This window comes from Mesoplodon mirus, assembly GCF_964341445.2.
Source record: "Mesoplodon mirus genome assembly, chromosome: 6".
Taxonomy (NCBI): Eukaryota; Metazoa; Chordata; class Mammalia; order Artiodactyla; family Ziphiidae; genus Mesoplodon; species Mesoplodon mirus.
Genome location: NC_138982.1, coordinates 74,226,975 through 74,247,930, shown reverse-complemented (window position 1 = coordinate 74,247,930; position 20,956 = coordinate 74,226,975). Strand labels below are relative to the sequence as shown.

Here is a 20,956-nt window from a genome sequence, read left to right as displayed (position 1 = left end):
CATGTATGAAAAAACTATGAATAAACATGTACCTTTGTTTATTCAAAACACACAAATCTACCTCCCCTGAGGAAGGCCCTCGGGTTCTTACCTGCCCTTCAGCCACGCAAGAAGGGCGGAACCCTAAGCGGACCCGGCGCTCACGCTGCGCACTTCTGAACACAATGGGGTTTCACACCACAAGTAGGTTCCCTTATCGGGCAAATGGGCAGGGATTTTACCAACGAATTAAGATCCCAAGTGAGAGGATTCTGAGTTAGTCCAAAGGGTCCAACTTCATCAACTGAAAACCCTTCAAAGAGGAACTGAGCCTCCAGAAGATAGAGGATTCCACTGCTGCCTCTGCTGAGAGGGCACCCATGCCTAGGCTCGGCGGGCAAGGTTGGGAGACGACACCCAGGACACCCAGTTAAACGTGGCTCTCAGAAACAACAGATCACTTTTTGCTATTATCAGGCCACAAAAATTGCCCGGGATATATTTTTCATGCTAAACCAAGTCAGAGCTTTTGGAAGTGGATCTTTCCCCAGCCGAGCCTCTGATACCTCAGGCCCCACAGACACCTGGAGGGCAGTCTTGGAAGACCCAGAGCAGAGGGGGCCCAGCTAAGCCAGGCCTGGATTTCGGAGCTAATAAATGTGTGTTGTTTAAGCTGCTGAACAAGTCTGTGGTTGCCTGCCGTGCGGTAGGAACCTGGTTCACTACAAGGGCTGAACACAGCTGTCCATGATCACTAGAGCATGTTCTGGTGGTCGAGACTAATAACATACATGAACATACCCCTCCAATGTACTGGAGCAAAATCTTAAATCTCAAATTATGCACTTAATTGTTTTTCCTCCACAGAATCCAAGTTTTACTCAGAGAAATGCTTAAGTTTCTGGGTAGTCTCAAACACATCAGCAATCACAGGACGTTTCCTACTGACTTCCATTTCCATTCATTCTCTTCCTTACCAGTTCTCATCATACTTCCACTCGATGCCTCCTCATACGCCCATGACAGGTAAAATTTAAACGGTCCAGCCCTCGAGGCTACCTCAGTGCAAGGGGGAGACGGCGGGAAGCTAGGACACGGCCACCGCAAGGTCGTCTGCATGCCCAACACTGGCTAGAGCACGGGCTGTGGGGGCGGCATGGGCCCCCAATTCAAGGAAGGCCTGGGGTGAAAACATGCTCTGAGTAGGACGATCATGAGAGCCTCAGACAGCTCTCAAGATCCACGGAATCCATGACAAAAAATCCTGCCCTTGGGCAGGAGACACGAGTGAACAGAGTTGGGAAAGGAGAAAACACAGCTGCACAAGCACTGGTGAGTGGGAGAACACCATAACAGAGGGCGTGCCAGCCGCAGCTGTCTTGTCAGCCTGGGGACCCGTGCGGTCACCACCGCTGGCCTTGGCATCTTGCTGCGAGGAAGGGACTAGACCACTGGTTCTCTCAAGGCGCTGACGGGTACTATAGGTGCACACGTGCCCCTGTGACTCAAAAATAATTTTGTTTGTTCACATATGTACTTCAAACTCCGGATCCATTCATGAGAAAACTTAAGGGAAGACTTACAAAAGTGAGTCCACTTATGGAAAATGTTAAGTCAGTAATAACAGCATAGGAGATAGATATGATTAACAAACATAGAGAAAGAATAGACAGGCGTGCCAGCCTTAAGCAGGTGCATGGACCTGGGAGCTCGCAGAGCCCAGCCCCGCGCCCAATGCCACTCCTGGGAAGAGCTAACTTATCTCAGGAAACAAACGCTTCTGTCTTGATGTTTCTGCCAACGGCAGCTGAGGGCTCCACAGTCACCTCTACCGCTGACCTTGGGAGACAGGTACTTACGGGCTGGAGTATCTTGAGTTTTTTCTTGCAACTTGGGTTGGCAGCTTTCTCAATTCTAACCTTAATTCCTTGGTCTTCATTCGATTTCTGCTCCACGATTCCTATACTTGTACAGTCCATGCCGTCGGCATCTGCAGGTCTCGACCTCGAGTCCTGCGTGCCTGTGGTCTCGGAGCTGGGCTCGTCCTGCACTTGCAGGATGGTGCAGTTTGGGCAGATGTAATCCTGCCCGTTCCTTTCCAAGAGCCTCCCTCGAGCCTCAGAAATGCCCACACAGTCGCCATGAAACCATTCTTCACATCGGTCACAGCAAATCATAAACCTGGAATGATAAAATAAGGAATGGAGATTATTATTAGTATTACGAATGGAAAGTGAGAGACCAACTCAATTTTAAACACAAGTCAAATTTCAACATTCTATTATGAAAAAAACAAAAATATTACAGACACGTGGACGGAACAGAATAAAGAGCATCCACGTGCCCCTCTCAATTTTACTAACATTCAATCAAATTTGCTTCCTCTTTTCTTTCAGGGGAGCACTCTGCCCTGGACACCACAGTTCTTGTCCACAGGAGGGCAGCCATGCCTTTACCCGCCCCCTCCCTGAGCTGCCCCAACGTCCACACCACAGCCCAGTCGCAGCCGCTCTGGAGCAGCGTCACCCAGCGAGCTCTCTGGGACAGCAGATCCTCTCTGGTCCAGGCCGCCCTGTCCGTGGCTGCTGGGACCGAGGCAGCCAATGTCCCACGCCAGCCCCCACCTCGGTGGAGGGTGTGGCTCTTGGCAGTGCCCACCCATGCCATATTTGTTTTTGTTTTTTGACAATGACTTGCTCGTCTTTCCCAAGAGAACAAGTCCCTCATTCAGGCCACCCTGGGACTCTCTAAACTAAGACGAATGGAAAACCCTCTCTGGCACTTTCCACACCTCGGACTCCCCCCCGGAAGCCTGGGCAGCCACTTCATCCCCCCACGACCCACCTGTTGTTGTGAGGCTGGCGGCACAGGCAGTACAGGGCATTGGGGTCGTACACCTCACATGCGGGCTTGTGTCGGACTGCGTCTCCGGGTTCCTCTGCATTCCCCCCTGGGGCCGCCCTCCCTTCCAGCTGGCTCTCTCTGTCCATTTTCACCGCCTCTGATGCAGCCCCCAGGTCGGCCTCCGGCTCCTGCGGGACGGACCGCGAACCCTCCATCGCATCGCCTGCCTCAACGTCCACGGTCTCCACCGGGTCCTCCTCCCGATGCTTCTTCCTCAGGCGGTTCTGGATGCCCTTTGGGGGCCTGTCGGTGGGCTCCTGCTCGCGCTTTCTCCGCAGGCCATTCTGGAGTTCTTTCAAAGTCAAACTGTCACTGTGGCTATCAGAGGTGTCAATCTCGTCGCCACGCCCTCTGGCCTTTGACGAGGAGACCGTTCGTTACTTAGCACCCGTGGAGCCAGACCTGGGACCGCTATTCCCGTCTGAGGTGCTCTCCACGCTCCCCTTGGAGGTGCTCTCTGCTTCTGTCACTGGACAGGACGCCGGCTCCCCTGAGGCCTCTAGGGACATGTGGGTGCCCCTCCGGCCCCGGCGCCAGACTGTGGTCGGGAACCCCTCCACCCGCTCCGTACACTTCGGCTGCCTTCCGCTGCGACTCAGCCACGGGCTCCGCTGCTGCCCGGGCAGCGGCTCCAGGGCATCCACCTCCGCATCCCCGGCGCCCTCGCGCTTGCCGATGGTGCTCCTCCGGAACCTCCACGTCTTCCTGAACACTTTGCTGGTGGGCTTGATGGCCTTGGGCGCGTCCTCACCACTCGGGTCATCCTCCTCGTCCATACCTAACAGGGAAATGCAACCAAACCACGCCAGGCGTCAGCCAGGGCCGCGGTCCAGGCCCAGGACCGGCACCCACCAGCCACGAGAGCGCACGAGAAGTGGCACCGCCCGCACGGAAGAAACCCAGACACAGTGAATCGCAAGAATTCTCCACCTACAAAAACCGAAGGCTTTTCCTAAAGTGCGCGGAGAGGATTCAAGGTGATCTCTGAAGAAAAGTGTAACAGTTACGGAGCTAATGTTCAGTAGAAACACACAGCTAGCAAACCAAATCTGTGCATCTGTCAACTGCTGAGGACGAGGATTTGGACAAGAGGTAGCGGGGAAAGAGGAAGCGAGCAGCAGTGCTGCCAGGACAGGACAGGGTGGCGGGTGCCTCGGCCTCGCCCGCACAGAGACGCGGGGCCCACCTGGCTCTGCCCGCAGAGCTCGGTGGACAAAACACCGTGCTGGCTCTGGGCCTAGTGCTTGGAAGCCCCGAGCTGCGTGTGAGACGTCTGACCACGCTGCTGGAGGGATCACGTGGAGATGGGGGATTCGGACCCTGAACACCCACACCCAGCCCCCGCTGAGCCCTGCCCAGATTCCCGAGCCACGACTGTGTTGACACAAGATGGGCCCATCCAGCTCTGCATGCAGGGTCTGCAGCAGCAGATGATCGGGATACTGAGAAAATACTGAGCCACTCGGCACCTGTGGTGTCTATTTCTTCTCTCCTCTTTCTAACAGACTGTTTAAAGGGTTGTGTTTGTGAAAACTTCATTCCTGTTTAAAATGAAAAAGCCTGAAAAAGGCATTATATACTTTGAGAATTTTTTCTCAAGATGCGCAGGCTTCAATTACATTTAAATGCTCACGATGATTCAGGTTTTATGCCATGAGCCATCCCAGGGGAAGGACTAGTACAGAATGGAAACCTTCAAACAGAAAATATACAAAATTAAAAATCACACGTAACTGAACTCTCTTTTTGGTTCCCACTAAGTATGGTCACCTCCCATTTCCATGTCCAGGTCTGCAACTGCCCCACCCTGGGCCTAGGTCCAAACTCTCCCAGGCCACTTGGAAGCTTGCAGGAGTAGCTGTGACATCAGCACCTGTGCCACCAAGGACCACGCCACTGTCCTGGTCACCCAAGTCTTTCTGCAGGAAGGACTCTCCTCTACAAAACACAGTTCTCACCAGAGACAACATACAACGTCATCGTAAATGCACTAAAGAAACCACCCATGTAAAAATGAAGTAGTGCTCTGAAGCAGATTCTTAACACACAATTAGACACACTTCAAGAAATCTTGGGCTAAAGCTTAAACCATTGCAAACAAATACTAATGTCACATCAGTTTCTTTACATATAATGCCGCTTTTGAAATAGAAAACATGACATCAAAACTTAAAATTGTGTTGCTGGCGTTTAACACTATTGCCACGTTACCTGCCCCACACGGAAGCTTGGGCGCTTCTTCCGACTTCCCAGAAACAATGAAAACCTGGCCGATGCAACTGTGGGGTCCAAGGGAAGCGCCAAGCCCCGAAACCCTGCTGCTGCCGGTCACTATTCACAGATTACAATGCAGATTATCTCGAGACAGTCACCACGGAGTAAGCTCCTAAAAGAAGACAACAAAACCGCTTAAAGATTTAAAGCAACTATAACTAAAATCATGTTTAAGAAAAAAAAGGCATGAAGCTTTCCAAACAATCTCTTATTTGAATGTACATTACATGACCCACAAAGACACTGGGCGAGTCGACAAACAATATCCACAAAACAAAGTCCCCTGCTTCCTTAAGGACTTTTAAAGAAGGGAAGATACTTTGACTACACTCTGAAAGCAGGGGGCCGGAAAGGCCTCCGCTTGCGCACTGGTGGGGAGGAAGCTGGTGGGCAGAGGGCAGAGGCCTCAGTGGGAAGGAGGGTTTCAAAACTGATCATTGGTACCAGCTGCTTTCCAATTACAATCGTACTTTTAAGACGGACCCAGGTCAGTAAAAACCCAGAGACAGAGAGAAAGGAACAAAACATGAAAAGATGAACAAAAAAATTACACATGAAAGTCATTATTTAGAAATTCTTTTCTTTTTAAATCTATTTATTTAAGTTTTGGCTGTGTTGGTCTCTGTTGCTGTGCGTGGGTTTTCTCTAGTTGCAGTGAGCGGGGGCTACTCTTCATTGTGGTGCATGGGCTTCTCATTGCGGTGGCTGCTCTTGTTGTGGAGCACGGGCTCTAGGCGCATGGCTTCAGTAGTTGTGGCACGCGGGCTCAGTAGTTGTGGCTCGTGGGCTCTAGAGCACAGGCTCAGTAGTTGTCGTACACGGGCTTAGTTGCTCTGCTGCATGTGGGATCTTAAGTTCCCTGACCAGGGATCAAACTCGTGTCCCCTGCCTCGGCAGGCGGATTCTGAACCACTGTGCCACCAGGGAAGCCCTAGAACACTATACCTATGTCAGCCTTTTAGTTAAAAATCTAAGGAAGATTTCAGAGGACTAATGTGATGATGATTGAACATCACCAGGGTACAGCTCATCTATGTGTATTGACATATTTAAAGAACGTTTCTCCTCCTGTGCCCTCATTCAATCACGAAACCTAGTTTGCTCCACAAATGTGTCTCTGTTTCTAGGTAAGTCCGCAGTGTTAACATTTTAACACATTTTGCTTTCTAGACCCAGGACTCCCTGCCCGCAACTCACCTCTTCCTCACCTCACACCAACTGCCTCCCCTGTAACTGTGGTCTCCTTGGGTGACCTCAGAGCAAACATTCCGTCCCACCTCCTTTTAAAGAGATAGCGACCATCTCACTCTGGTCACCCCCGGCCCCCCATGGCCGGCCACCACCTCTCTCACATATGGTCAACCCATCTCAAAATGAGAAACTTCTCAGGAGAAACTGTTCAAAACAGTGAACATTTATAAAAGCAAAGAAAGTACGATGGTCTCAGGAATTTACAAGTTTTTAAGGTTTGTGTTAATCTGAACCACCCACCCAAGAAGAAACCCATGCCTCTGGATTTGACTTCTGAATCGTCAGAAAAGGAAACTCCAGCTATCTCTGTTAAGTGGAATGAAGTACTTTATTCAGAATAGATCATATCATTTTAGATCATCTGGTTCGTTTTGGTTCTTTTTTTTGATTTTACATTTGCAAGATCGCTTCCATAATTTCTTCCCAGAAATTCTAAGGTAAAATTTCACGTCACGAAACAAAAACAAACCCCTATGATCAAGGCAAAAGTTAAAAGAGAAGAATTGTGTTCTGTTCCTAACACAACTTAAAATGTGGGTCCACACACAACGGCAGGTCACCAAACGGTGGTCACACCGTACTAGTAACAACTTTTCCCCAGAGGAAAAGAACGGTGGGCGGTCATCCCTGAAACTGGGAAAAAGAAAACCTGGAGGCGAACATGATGCACTGAGATAGTTTTGTATCTTTACATTTCTAAGTGCAAATGTCCTCTCAGCTGAAAACGGCTCCACTTCCTAAGCAGACCTAGGAACACCAACACGAAACCTTAGGTTCCCCCAGGCCACCCAAGGGCAGGAAGCAGCCCACCACCTCCCAGGCAGCTCTCCAACGTTTTGCTGTCAAGGTCCCTTTATACCCCTAAAAACTGAGGACCCCAAAGAGCGGTTGCTCATGTGGGATATGTATGTCCAAAATTAATCCTGAGAAAGGCTTTCAGAATTGTGGATGTTCCCTGATACCACATCAAACCTCGACGGGCCGCAGTGCCATGAAAACCACTTGTGACACGAATCTGCAACCACAGCCATGAATGCTCCGCACCTTCCTGCGTCGTAACGCACTCTGAAAACATCTTTTGCCTATGTGCACGGTGGCCAGTTGGACACATGCAGAGTCCACACGCTGGCACATTTCATTAGACGACGTGAGACGCATCTCTTAATGTGAGCGCCCATCTCCTGAAATGTCTTTCATTACTGGGAAGCCATCAAGCTCAGGGTGGCAGATAAAAGCTTTTCCAAATGCTAATTTTCCTTTAACACCGGAATTTTGTCATCAGTAACAAATATAGTCAGCTGATTTCCTCGAGTCTCACACTGTGCATCTTCGAGGTAACGCCTGACACACACCACCTGAAAAATGCAGTCCATCGGCACTGCTCTGCGGCCCCTGGCTGCGGGCGCCTCTGGCCCCTCAGGGGCACTACCGGGAACCTCTGTGCCAGCAGTGCAAACGCCGACCCGGCAGGGCTGGCTCACGAGGCCGACTGTGACCCTGGACAGGGCTTCTGAGCTCTTCGCCTCCAAAGGGTTTCAAAACACCCCATTTCCGGTAGCTCAAGAACATTCTGGATACACGCCAAGCACTCACACGAATCCGCACTCCAGTGTCCGAGGAGAGGAAACATTTGCTTCCACAAAACTGTTCTAAAGCCCCACTTCGTCTTCCCTTCAGACTATACAACCCTTGGAAAACGTTAAGCTGCCAGAAGTGATTTTCTTTCGAGCAAAACCCAAAATACGCTCCCCAAACAAACAACGTGGGTGCTGCCCGACTCTACAAGCACGTAAATCTGAAGGCTCCACTACTACAAAGCTCGCCACAGGTAAGTAACCGCATCTTACCCCTCTGAAGATGCTTAGTTCTATGGACTGGAGACTCATTTCTCTGAGATACTTTAAAATGTCATATAGAACCACAATGAAGCTCCTATTTTCACAGCACAACAAACACGAGAAAACAGTTGCGGCTTCTCAAAAACATAACACACAAGCGTGCACCTGCCCTGCCCACCCAGCGGCAAAACAAGGTGGTCCTCCGAATCTCACACCTCGAAACAACATTCAAGGCTAACACTTTTAATTTTGAAACAATTCTAACCTGCGGGTCACAAATTATATCCAGTGCTACAACAGAACCTCATTATTTCGGTCACAAATTATATCCAATGCTACAACGTAACCTCATTATTTCGGACTCTGCTAACTCAACTTATGGTTCTAACAGGCTGGGCCAAAGTTCACAGTTACTGATATTTCACGTTAAGAGTCGTCCGTCTCATGACGAATCCTTTGCTGGGGATGAGGAGGCATTGAGAAGGTGCTGAAAGTTCTATGAAGTACTGAAAACAGCAAGCTTTCACAAGTTCACAAGCCTGTTTCACAATTCCGTTTTTATTAATGGGACAGTCACTAACGAGGCCACGCCCAGGAATTTGAGAGGACATGCGACATCCTGCCGCCCTGGCAGCGGTCCCTCTCAGCGACCCCACGCTCATCCTGACTCGACTGCCCTAGTGGCACTGCAGTCCTTTAGGTGGCCAATCCAAAGTCTGCTGCTTGCCAAGTAACACTGTCATTCAAATTCCACTGAAGCAAAAGGACCCACAGCACGATAAGCTTCTCAAGCGGTAACTACAGAGAGAAATCTAGGAACCACCTGCTGTCCAAAATTTCTTAGATGTTTTTGCTTCACGGGTCTGTGCAGACAAAAAGTCAACCTTGTGGCTGAAAAGCTCGCCACGACTGGTGCCTCGGCAAAGCTCTGGTGAGGCCGGGACCCCAGCTCCCCCTTGGCGGGCGGGCAGCGGGCACTCTGGTTTCTCTCTATCCACTTCCTAGTGAAAACACAGGCTTGTGACCTCGGTGGGCAGCTCTCCAAAAGCGCTTCAGGAACAACCAGCAGAGCCACCTGAATCCGGCAAGGTTAAGGTGGAGGAAACGAGGCTTTCCCTGTCCTCTACGGAACCGCTTGCTACCTTGGATGGACTCCTGCTGTGGTCTGCACGTTTGTGCCCCCGGAGCCCACCTGAATGGGATATCTGCCCTGGAAAAGAGGCCCCAGAGCCCACCTGGCCCTGCCACCGGGACCCAACTGCCCCGGCATCTTGACCTCGGGCCTCCCGCCTTCAGAGCTGCAAGAAATCAAGTCCACTGTATCAAAGCTCCCAGCCTGTGGTCCTTGCCATGGCAGCCCGAGTGCACTGAGGCAGCTCCCTCTTGTCTCTCAAGGAACAAGAAGACATGGCTTCAAACACTGGCAAGGGACTCTCTGAATCCTACACCCTGGGGGTTGGTGCTTATAAGACAAGGCCCCCGCCAGGGTCTTAGGGACCCTCTGAACTGCACAGGCTCCTGTCCTCACCGAGTCTGCAAGATGGGGCAGGTCTGGCTAAATGCCCAGGACAACACTGGGATGGGCCCCCAAACGGGAGCCTCGCCTCTCCTTCCCCAACCAAGACAGTGGGTGTGACAGTGAGGGGGGAGGGGTGAGGGTCACAGACGGGACCTGGGCACAGTAAGTCGCTCCCCAGGACAGTCAGCCCTGCTGGGCACCTCAGGGGTTGCTTCCTAGGGACCCTGATCCTCCAGCTCCGCCCCCCTAACCACCCACCCTACCGCTTTCATGTCCGCAGTGGTCTGTCTGGGCCCCGAGTGCACCCGGGCTGGCTACTCCCTTCCAGCACCCACGGGGGCACTGCTGCCAGATCCCCGTGTCACCCGTAGCACCCAGTGCAGGCCCGGTGCACCGTGTCTCGCTGCGGCAAGAGCTCTTGGTAAGGATCCGGTGAGAGGCTGTGGGTGAGGACAGCCTACGGTAAAGGCAAAATGCCACCGTTCCCTCAGGCCCAAAGACCCCTGGGGCCTCCTCACCCACAGCGCACCCCGGCTGTACTCTGGGGCTCTGGTTCCCGCCGGTCCACTTTGAGGGGGACGTGTGCACTGAACCCTCTTCACTGGGGACCACAAACTAGCCAGATAGTCCACGCTTTTCCCAAAAAGCGAGAACGTGGTGGAGGGCCCCCTGAAAACATTGCCTATCTTCTTAAAGGTAACCCATTTCCCCAGGTGTTAAAGTTCAGAGTCAACTGCCTTTTGAAATTCCCATTTCTCAACAACAAGAGCATTTCTAACCATGACCTACAGCAGAGGTTCTCAAAGTGTGGCCCCCGGGCCTTTCAGGAGGGCCCCCCCAAGGTCAAACTATTTGCACAACACTAAGGGCACAGACGTGGTGGTTTCTCAGAAGCCAAATGACAGAGATAGGACGAAGGAGACCAGAGAATCCGGCTACTGTCGCTTAAGCCAGACGTTCAGGAGGCCTGCAAAACCCTAGGACAACACTACCTTCCCCATTAAATTGTTTTTCTTTTGGAACATAGTTGCCATAAAGTGTTATTTACGTTATTATTTTTAAGTATATTTAAATGTCTCATTTTTAATGCCAAATATGGAGAATATCAATAGACACAACATAAACAAAAGCCCTCTGGGGTCCTTGTTAATTTTAGGTGTAAAGGGGTCAGTCTGAGTATGGCCAACGGCACAGACTTGACACTACTGGCTACTTCAAAGGGCTGCTCTTGATGGGCCAGTGAGACGGAAGGGCCGTGACAGTGACGCTCCAGGAGGCTGCTCTCCCAGACCCTCCCCACCTCTCCTCGGATGACTGAGAAGCCACCGGTTATGAAACGGCAGCATTCAGAGGGACGGCCACCCAAGTCCAAAGAGAAAATGGCTGGAGGAAGAAACCAAAGGCCTGCTGCTTCTCACAAGTACGTGCTTCATGAGTGGAGCTGCATCTCATGCCACAGGCCAAGGGGCAAAAGTAATGCTTGGAGACCGTGGAAATGCAAACGTCAAGAATTCAACTGTATACTTGAGCCGGAATCTTCCTTTCTTTCTCTGAGATTAGAAGAGGCCAATGTCTACCTTTGGGGGGCAGTGGGGAAGGTCCAAGCTTAAATAAAGCAGTTATTAAATAAAAACAGGATTTTACAGATCCACGCAGAGCTCAACTTGAGGCAACTTCTCCGACTCCTGCCACCACTGCCCGGGTCGCGAAAGTGCAGAAGAAAGCCACCTTACTACTAAAAACACAAATACTGTTTAAATTACAATCTAACAAACCGAAAGAGTCAATGGCTAGCACTGACCTAGCCCTGTCTCCATGGGGCACTGGGGGGCATTTCAGGGGGACCACTCCTTGTGCCGGCTCAGCATGCCAAGTCCGGACCCAGGCAGCCCCCAGTGTCCTCCTCCGCTGACCACAGCATGACCACACCCACACACTAACAAGTAGGGTAAGTCCTCTGATAAGCAGAGAGGGGGCTGGGAGGCTCAAGGGGCAGCACCACGGAAGAAGGCAGGCTTCACACCAGGGTGTCCCTTCCTTCAACCCCAACTGCAAACCTAACAGCTAGGTGTGCTGCCCAGGGAAATGGGGACAACTGTGAAACTCCATCGTGTCAAGTGCCAGTCAGTGCATGATCCATAACCTGTGTCATTTATCAGGGTGCTCCCAGCATGCCTTTTTTTTTTTTTAAATTAAGGGACACAAACCAATGTCCATCACCAGGAGACCAGTTTGAGAAAAACCCAGAAACAGCCATATGATGCAATTCTTTAAGACTGTAATTAAAGGATGATGAACTCCACAGCCCCTGCCATGGAAAGAGCCCCACACCCTTGAGCGAAGCCAGCAGGTAACAGTTCCCAGCACATCTTGACCCCTACCCCCACCCCGCCCCAACCAAGTTCACAAACACATCCACAGCTGTAACTGGGCTTCCAAATGGTGCCATTTCTGGGGTTTGTGCTTTCTTTATATCCTTTCATATTTTATATCCTTTCTTTATATCCTAATTTTCTCTCTATATAAACTTATCTTTGCAACCCAAACACAGTACAGCTCTCTTTACATTGGGGGAGAACCTCATTTCCCTTCCTGTTGTAAAGGTGTATTAAATACTCTAGAGTGTCTCTATCAGCATATGAAAAACAAAACCATAGCACCTAAGTTTGACACTCAAGAGAAAAACATCTGCTTTACAAATTACAAACAAGATAATCACACCTACTAAGTAGGCTTTACAATCACTGCTACAACAAATTCTTATTAAAATGTGTACAATTACCTATTTAACTTCACGGAACAACTTACCCTCAAAATTAGTGGTGACCTTTTTTTTTTTTTTTTTTTTTTTTTTTAATTTCTTTTATTTTTTTGCTTTATAACAAATTTAATCAGTTATACATATACATATGTTTCCAAATCCCCTCCCTTTTGCGTCTCCCTCCCACCCTCCCTATCCCACCCCTCCAGGCGGTCACAAAGTACCGAGCTGATCTCCCTGTGCTATGCGGCTGCTTCCCACTAGCTATCTACCTGACGTTTGGTAGTGTATATATGTCCATGCCGCTCTTTCACTTTGTCACAGCTTACCCTTCCCCCTCCCCATATCCTCAAGTCCATTCTCTAGTAGGTCTGTGTCTTTATTCCTGTCTTACCCCTATGTTCTTCATGACATTTTTTTTTCTTAAATTCCATATATATGTGTTAGCATACAGTATTTGTCTTTCTCTTTCTGACTTACTTCACTCTGTATGACAGACTCTAGGTCTATCCACCTCATTACAAATAGCTCAATTTCATTTCTTTTTATGGCTGAGTAATATTCCATTGTATATATGTGCCACATCTTCTTTATCCATTCATCCGATGATGGACACTTAGGTTGTTTCCATCTCCGGGCTATTGTAAATAGGGCTGCTATGAACATTTTGGTACATGTCTCTTTTTGAATTATGGTTTTCTCAGGGTATATGCCCAGTAGTGGGATTGCTGGGTCATATGGTAGTTCTATTTGTAATTTTTTAAGGAACCTCCATACCGTTCTCCATAGGGGCTGTACCAATTCACATTCCCACCAGCAGTGCAAGAGTGTTCCCTTTTTTCCACACCCTCTCCAGCATTTATTGTTTCTAGATTTTTTGATGATGGCCATTCTGACTGGTGTGAGATGATATCTCATTGTAGTTTTGATTTGCATTTCTCTAATGAGTAAAGATGTTGAGCATCCTTTCATGTGTTTGTTGGCAGTCTGTATATCTTCTGTGGAGAAATGTCTATTTAGGTCTTCTGCCCATTTTTGGATTGGGTTGTTTGTTTTTTTGTTATTGAGCTGCATGAGCTGCTTATAAATTTTGGAGATTAATCCTTTGTCAGTTGCTTCATTTGCAAATATTTTCTCCCATTCTAAGGGTTGTCTTTTGGTCTTGTTTATGGTTTCCTTTGCTGTGCAAAAGCTTTTAAGTTTCATTAGGTCCCATGTGTTTATTTTTGTCTTTATTTCCATTTCTCTAGGAGGTGGGTCAAAAAGGATCTTGCTGTGATTTATGTCATAGAGTGTTCTGCCTATGTTTTCCTCTAAGAGTTTGATAGTGTCTGGCCTTACATTTAGGTCTTTAATCCATTTTGAGCTTATTTTTGTGTATGGTGTTAGGGAGTGATCTAATCTCATACTTTTACATGTCCCTATCCAGTTTTCCCAGCACCACTTATTGAAGAGACTGTCCTTTCTCCACTGTACATTCCTGCCTCCTTTATCAAAGATAAGGTGACCATATGTCCGTGCGTTTAACTCTGGGCTTTCTATCCTGTTCCATTGATCTATCTTTCTGTTTTTGTGCCAGTACCATACTGTCTTGATTACTGTAGCTTTGTAGTATAGTCTGAAGTCAGGGAGCCTGATTCCTCCAGCTCCATTTTTCGTTCTCAAGATTGCTTTGGCTATTCGGGGTCTTTTGTGTTTCCATACAAATTGTGAAATTTTTTGTTCTAGTTCTGTGAAAAATGCCAGTGGTAGTTTGATAGGGATTGCATTGAACCTGTAGATTGCTTTGGGTAGTAGAGTCATTTTCACAATGTTGATTCTTCCAATCCAAGAACATGGTACATCTCTCCATCTATTTGTATCATCTTTAATTTCTTTCATCAGTGTCTTATAATTTTCTGCATACAGGTCTTTTGTCTCCTTAGGTAGGTTTATTCCTAGATATTTTATTCTTTTTGTTGCAATGGTAAATGGGAGTGTTTCCTTGATTTCACTTTCAGATTTTTCATCATCAGTATATAGGAATGCCAGAGATTTCTGTGCATTAATTTTGTATCCTGCAACTTTACCAAATTCATTGATTAACTCTAGTAGTTTTCTGGTAGCATCTTTAGGATTCTCTATGTATAGTATCATGTCATCTGCAAACAGTGACAGCTTTACTTCTTCTTTTCCAATTTGGATTCCTTTTATTTCCTTTTCTTCTCTGATTGCTGTGGCTAAAACTTCCAAAACTAGGTTGAATAAGAGTGGTGAAAGTGGGCAACCTTGTCTAGTTCCTGATCTTAGTGGAAATGGTTTCAGTTTTTCACCATTGAGGACGATGCTGGCTGTGGGTTTGTCATATATGGCCTTTATTATGTTGAGGAAAGTTCCCTCTATGCCTACTTTCTGCAGGGTTTTTATCATAAATGGGTGTTGAATTTTGTCGAAAGCTTTCTCTGCATCTATTGAGATGATCATATGGTTTTTCTCCTTCAGTTTGTTAATATGGTGTATCACGTTGATTGATTTGCGTATATTGAAGAATCCTTGCATTCCTGGAATAAACCCCACTTGATCATGGTGTATGATCCTTTTAATGTGCTGTTGGATTCTGTTTGCTAGTATTTTGTTGAGGATTTTTGCATCTATGTTCATCAGTGATATTGGCCTGTAGTTTTCTTTCTTTGTGACATCCTTGCCTGGTTTTGGTATCAAGGTGATGGTGGCCTCGTAGAATGAGTTTGGGAGTGTTCCTCCCTCTGCTATATTTTGGAAGAGTTTCAGAAGGATAGGTGTTAGCTCTTCTCTAAATGCTTGATAGAATTCGCCTGTGAAGCCATCTGGTCCTGGGCTTTTGTTTGTTGGAAGATTTTTTATCACAGTTTCAATTTCAGTGCTTGTGATTGGTCTGTTCATATTTTCTATTTCTTCCTGATTCAGTCTTGGCAGGTTGTGCATTTCTAAGAATTTGTCCATTTCTTCCAGGTTGTCCATTTTATTGGCATAGAGTTGCTTATAGTAATCTCTCATGATCTTTTGTATTTCTGTAGTGTCAGTTGTTACTTCTCCTTTTTCATTTCTAATTCTATTGATTTGAGTCTTCTCCCTTTTTTTCTTGATGAGTCTGGCTAATGGTTTATCAATTTTGTTTATCTTCTCAAAGAACCAGCTTTTAGTTTTATTGATCTTTGCTATCATTTCCTTCATTTCTTTTTCATTTATTTCTGATCTGATTTTTATGATTTCTTTCCTTCTGCTAACTTTGGGATGTTTTTGTTCTTCTTTCTCTAATTGCTTTAGGTGCAAGGTTAGGTTGTTTATTCGAGATGTTTCCTGTTTCTTAAGGTGGGATTGTATTGCTATAAACTTCCCTCTTAGAACTGCTTTTGCTGCATCCCATAGGTTTTGGGTCGTCGTGTCTCCATTGTCATTTGTTTCTAGGTATTTTTTAATTTCCTCTTTGATTTCTTCAGTGATCATTTCGTTATTAAGTAGTGTATTGTTTAGCCTCCATGTGTTTGTATTTTTTACAGCTCTTTTCCTGTAATTGATATCTAGTCTCATAGCATTGTGGTCGGAAAAGATACTTGATACAATTTCAATTTTCTTAAATTTACCAAGGCTTGATTTGTGACCCAAGATATGATCTATCCTGGAGAATGTTCCATGAGCACTTGAGAAAAATGTGTATTCTGTTGTTTTTGGATGGAATGTCCTATAAATATCAATTAAGTCCATCTTGTTTAATGTATCATTTAAAGCTTGTGTTTCCTTATTTATTTTCATTTTGGATGATCTGTCCATTGGTGAAAGTGGGGTGTTAAAGTCCCCTACTATGATTGTGTTACTGTCGATTTCTCCTTTTATGGCTGTTAGTATTTGCCTTATGTATTGAGGTGCTCCTATGTTTGGTGCATAAATATTTACAATTGTTATATCTTCATCTTGGATTGATCCCTTGATCATTATGTAGTGTCCTTCTTTGTCTCTTCTAGTAGTCCTTATTTTAAAGTCTATTTTGTCTGATATGAGAATTGCTACTCCAGCTTTCTTTTGGTTTCCATTTGCATGGAATATCTTTTTCCATCCCCTTACTTTCAGTCTGTATGTGTCTCTAGGTCTGAAGTGGGTCTCTTGTAGACAGCATATAGATGGGTCTTGTTTTTGTATCCATTCAGCCACTCTGTGTCTTTTGGTGGGAGCATTTAGTCCATTTACATTTAAGGTAATTATCGATATGTATGTTCCTATTCCCATTTTCTTAATTGTTTTGGGTTCATTATTGTAGGTCTTTTACTTCTGTTGTGTTTCTTGCCTAGAGAAGTTCCTTTAGCATTTGTTGTAAAGCTGGTTTGGTGGTGCTGAACTCTCTCAGCTTTTGCTTGTCTGTAAACGTTTTAATTTCTCCATCAAATCTGAATGAGATCCTTGCTGGGTAGAGTAATCTTGGTTGCAGGTTTTTCTCCTTCATCACTTTCATTATGTCCTGCCACTCCCTTCTGGCTTGTAGAGTTTCTGCTGAGAGATCAGCTGTTATCCTGATGGGGATTCCCTTGTGTGTTATTTGTTGTTTTTGCCTTGCTGCTTTTAATAGGATTTCTTTGTGTTTAATTTTTGACAGTTTGATTAATATGTGTCTTGGCGTATTTCTCCTTGGATTTATTCTGTATGGGACTCTCTGTGCCTCCTGGACTTGATTAACTATTTCCTTTCCCATATTAGGGAAGTTTTCAACTATAATCTCTTCAAATATTTTCTCAGTCCCTTTCTTTTTCTCTTCTTCTTCTGGAACCCCTATAATTCGAATGTTGGTGCATTTAATGTTGTCCCAGAGGTCTCTGAGACTGTCCTCTGTTCTTTTCATTCTTTTTTCTTTATTTTGCTCTGCAGCAGTTATTTCCACTATTTTATCTTCCACCTCACTTATCCGTTCTTCTGCCTCAGTTATTCTGCTATTGATCCCATCTAGAGTATTTTTTATTTCATGTATTGTGTTTTTAATCGATGTTTGATTCATCTTTAGTTCTTCTAGGTCCTTGTTAACTGTTTCTTGCATTTTGTCTATTCTATTTCCAAGATTTTGGATCTGGGAAATAGAATCTTGGATCATCTTTACCATCATTATTCTGAATTCTTTTTCAGGTAGACTGCCTATTACCTCTTCATTTGTTAGGTCTGGTGGGTTTTTATCTTGCTCCTTCTCCTGCTGTGTGTTTTTCTGTCTTCTCATTTTGCTTATGTTACTGTGTTTGGGGTCTCCTTTTTGCAGGCTGCAGGTTCGTAGTTCCTGTTGTTTTTGGTGTCTGTCCCCAGTGGCTAAGGTTGGTTTAGTGGGTTGTGTAGGCTTCCTGGTGGAGGGGACTAGTGCCTGTGTTCTGGTGGATGAGGCTGGATCTTGTCTTTCTGGTGGGCAGGTCCACGTCTGGTGGTGTGTTTTGGGGTGTCTGTGGACTTTTTATGATTTTAGGCCACCTCTCTGCTAATGGGTGGCGTTGTGTTCCTGTCTTGCTAGTTGTTTGGCTCAGGGTGTCCAGCACTGTAGCCTGCTGGTCGTTGAGTGAAGCTGGGTGCTGGTGTTGAGATGGAGATCTCTGGAAGATTTTCGCCGTTTGATATTATGTGGAGCTGGGAGGTCTCTTGTGGACCAGTGTCCTGAAGTTGGCTCTCCCACCTCAGAGGCACAGCACTGACTCCGGGCTCCTCAATTTGGGATGATGTGTTGTCTGTTCATGTATTCCGCAGATGCAGGGTACATCAAGTTGATTGTGGAGCTTTAATCCGCTGCTTCTGAGGCTGCTGGGAGAGGTTTCCCTTTCTCTTCTTTGTTCTCACAGCTCCTGGGTCTCAGCTTTGGATTTGGCCCCGCCTCTGCGTGTAGGTCGCCGGAGGGCGTCTGTTCTTCGCTCAGATAGGACAGGGTTAAAGGAGAAGCCTCTTCGGGGACTCTGGCTCACTCAGGCCGGGCGGGAGGGAGGGGCACGGAGTGCGGGGCAAGCCTGCAGCGGCAGAGGTCGGCGTGATGTTGCACCAGCCCGAGGCGCGCCGTGCGTTCTCCCAGGGAAGCTGCCCCTGGATCCCGGGACCCCCGGCAGTGGCGGGCTGCACAGGCTCCCGGAAGGGCGGTGTGGGCAGTGACCTGCGCTCGCACACAGGCTTCTTGGCGGCGGCAGCAGCAGCCCCAGCGTCCCACGCCTGTCACTGGGCTCCGCGCTTTCAGTCGCGACTCGCGCCCGTCCGTGGAGCCCCTTTAAGCAGCGCTCTTAATCTCCTCTCCTCGCGCACCAGGAAACCAAGAGGGAAGAAAAAGTCTCTTGCCTCTTCAGCTGCTCCAGAGTTTTCCCGGACTCCCTCCCGGCTAGCTGTGGCACATTAGCCCCCTTCAGGCTGAGTTCTCGCCGCCAGCCCCAGTCCTCTCCCTGCGCTCTGACCGAAGCCCGAGCCTCAGCTTCCAGCGCTGCGCGCCCCGGCGGGCGAGCAGACAAGCCTTTCGGGCTGGTGAGTGCCGCTCGGCACCGATCCTCTGTGTGCGGATCTCTCCGCTTTGCCCTACCCAGGTATGTGGGGAGTTTCTTGCCTTTTGGGAGGTCTGGGGTCTTCTGCCAGCGTTCAGTAGGTGTTCTGTAGGAGTTGTTCCACGTGTAGCTGTATTTCTGGTGTATCCGTGGGGAGGAAGGTGATCTCCGCGTCTTACTCTTCCGCCATCTTACCCGGAAGTCTCAGTGGTGACCTTTGAACAACGCAGGAACCGGACTCCAATCCAATTCCTGTGTATAAGTTATACTTGGCCTCTGTATACAGCAGACTGTGCAGTACCGTAGTATTCACTACTGGAAAAAGTCCCTGTGTAATTGCACCTGGACCGTTCAAACCCATGTTGTTCAAGGGTCAAGTATACTACTCAAAAAATAAAATGAAGAGAACAGTATGGAGGTTCCTTTAAAAACTAGAGTTGCCGTATGATCCAGCAATCCACTCCTGGGCATGTATCTGGGGAAAACTCTAATTTGAAAAGATACATGCACCTCAATGTTCACTGCAGCACTATTCACAATAGCCAAGACGTGGAAGCCACCTAAATGTCCACTGATGGATGAAATGGATAAAGAAGATGTGGTTAATGTATACATCAAAACATTACTCAGCTATAATGAAACGTCTTTTGCAGCAACATACATGGACCCAGAGATTATTATACTAAATGAAATCAGAGAAAGACGAATATATATCACTTATATGTGGAATCTAAAAAAATTGACATAAATGAACTTACTTATTACAAAACAGAAATAGACTCAGATGTAGAAAACAAAGTTTATCCCACTGCCCACATGCTCGGGCCGGGGGATAAATTAGAGTTTGGAATTTAAAAAAAAAAAAGAAGGAAAAAAAATAAAGGCCTAAGCGAGAGACTCCAGGAAGTGTGGGCACTTAAGATCACCTAAGGACCTTACAGTCTATAGGGAGCTGGGGCTTACCCCTGGGAGCTGCCAGCCCAGCACTTGGTCTCCCTGTGCGTCTGGGTGTTGCTCACGGTCAAAGTCACAAGTGCAAACAGCTGTGCCTGCAGCGCTGCCATCGGACAGGATGCCCCCTTCCCCCAGATGCCTTCCTCGTGCTGCCCCTTTGAGACCCCCCACCCCACCCTGTCTGCAACCTGGAAACCTTAGAGGTTTCCTCTCTAAGGAAGGAAACCTTACAGTCTATATCCCAAGAGCCACAACTACTGAGCCTTCGCACCGCAACTACTGAAGCCCACATGCCTAGAGCCCTTGCTCTGCAACAAGAGAAGCCACCACAGTGAGAAGCCTGCACACTGCAACGAAGAGTAACCCCCACTTGCTGCAACTAGAGAAAGCCCGCTTGCAGCAACGAAGACCCACTGCAGCCAAAACTAACTAACTAAGTAAATAAATAATTATAAAAAAGAATAATTATTCCTACTCATAAGTTGCTTATGATCTTTTTTTAATGCACTTTTATTGCAAAATTAATACACTTTAATGATAGAAAGTTAAACAGTACAGAAGAGAAAGTCACGGCTTCTCCAAGACCTAAACTTCTCAGTGATAACTATTATTAGTAGTTTCATTTGTATCCTTCCAGAATTTAGACAATCATACACAAAAATGGCATCACAGAAAACATACACTTTTAAGTTGCTTATGGTCTTATGGTAGAGACTAGGATTGCCAGATTTAGTAAATAAAAATACAGGGAGCCCAGTTAAATTTGAATTTCAGATAAACAACAAATAAACATTTTTAGTGTGAGTGTGTCCCAACTATTGCATGGGTATACTTCTACTAAACATTTATTTGCTTATCTAAAAGTCACGTTTAATTGGACACCCTGTGTCTTATTTGTTACAACATGGTGCTGTATCTGCAGTCACGGAAGCCAAGGCACAGGTTGAGGGACCACAGAGGAGAGACTGACTGAGTCTCT

At 47.1% G+C, this 20,956-nt stretch overlaps 1 protein-coding gene across 1 annotated transcript in view; it reads right to left on the bottom strand.

The window, feature by feature from the left end:
• LOC309806873 (death-inducer obliterator 1-like) overlaps positions 1-5,271 on the bottom strand; it is a gene marked incomplete at its 3' end in the record, with an annotated part of 30,451 nt that extends 25,180 nt beyond the window's left edge. Inside the window, 4 exon segments of the mRNA XM_082625887.1 lie at positions 1,839-2,160; positions 2,824-3,260; positions 3,264-3,661; positions 5,095-5,271. Of these exon segments, the coding sequence (XP_082482013.1) occupies positions 1,839-2,160; positions 2,824-3,260; positions 3,264-3,659 (1,155 nt within the window). The 5' untranslated portion in view covers positions 3,660-3,661; positions 5,095-5,271.
• Positions 5,272-20,956: the final 15,685 nt, after the last annotated feature.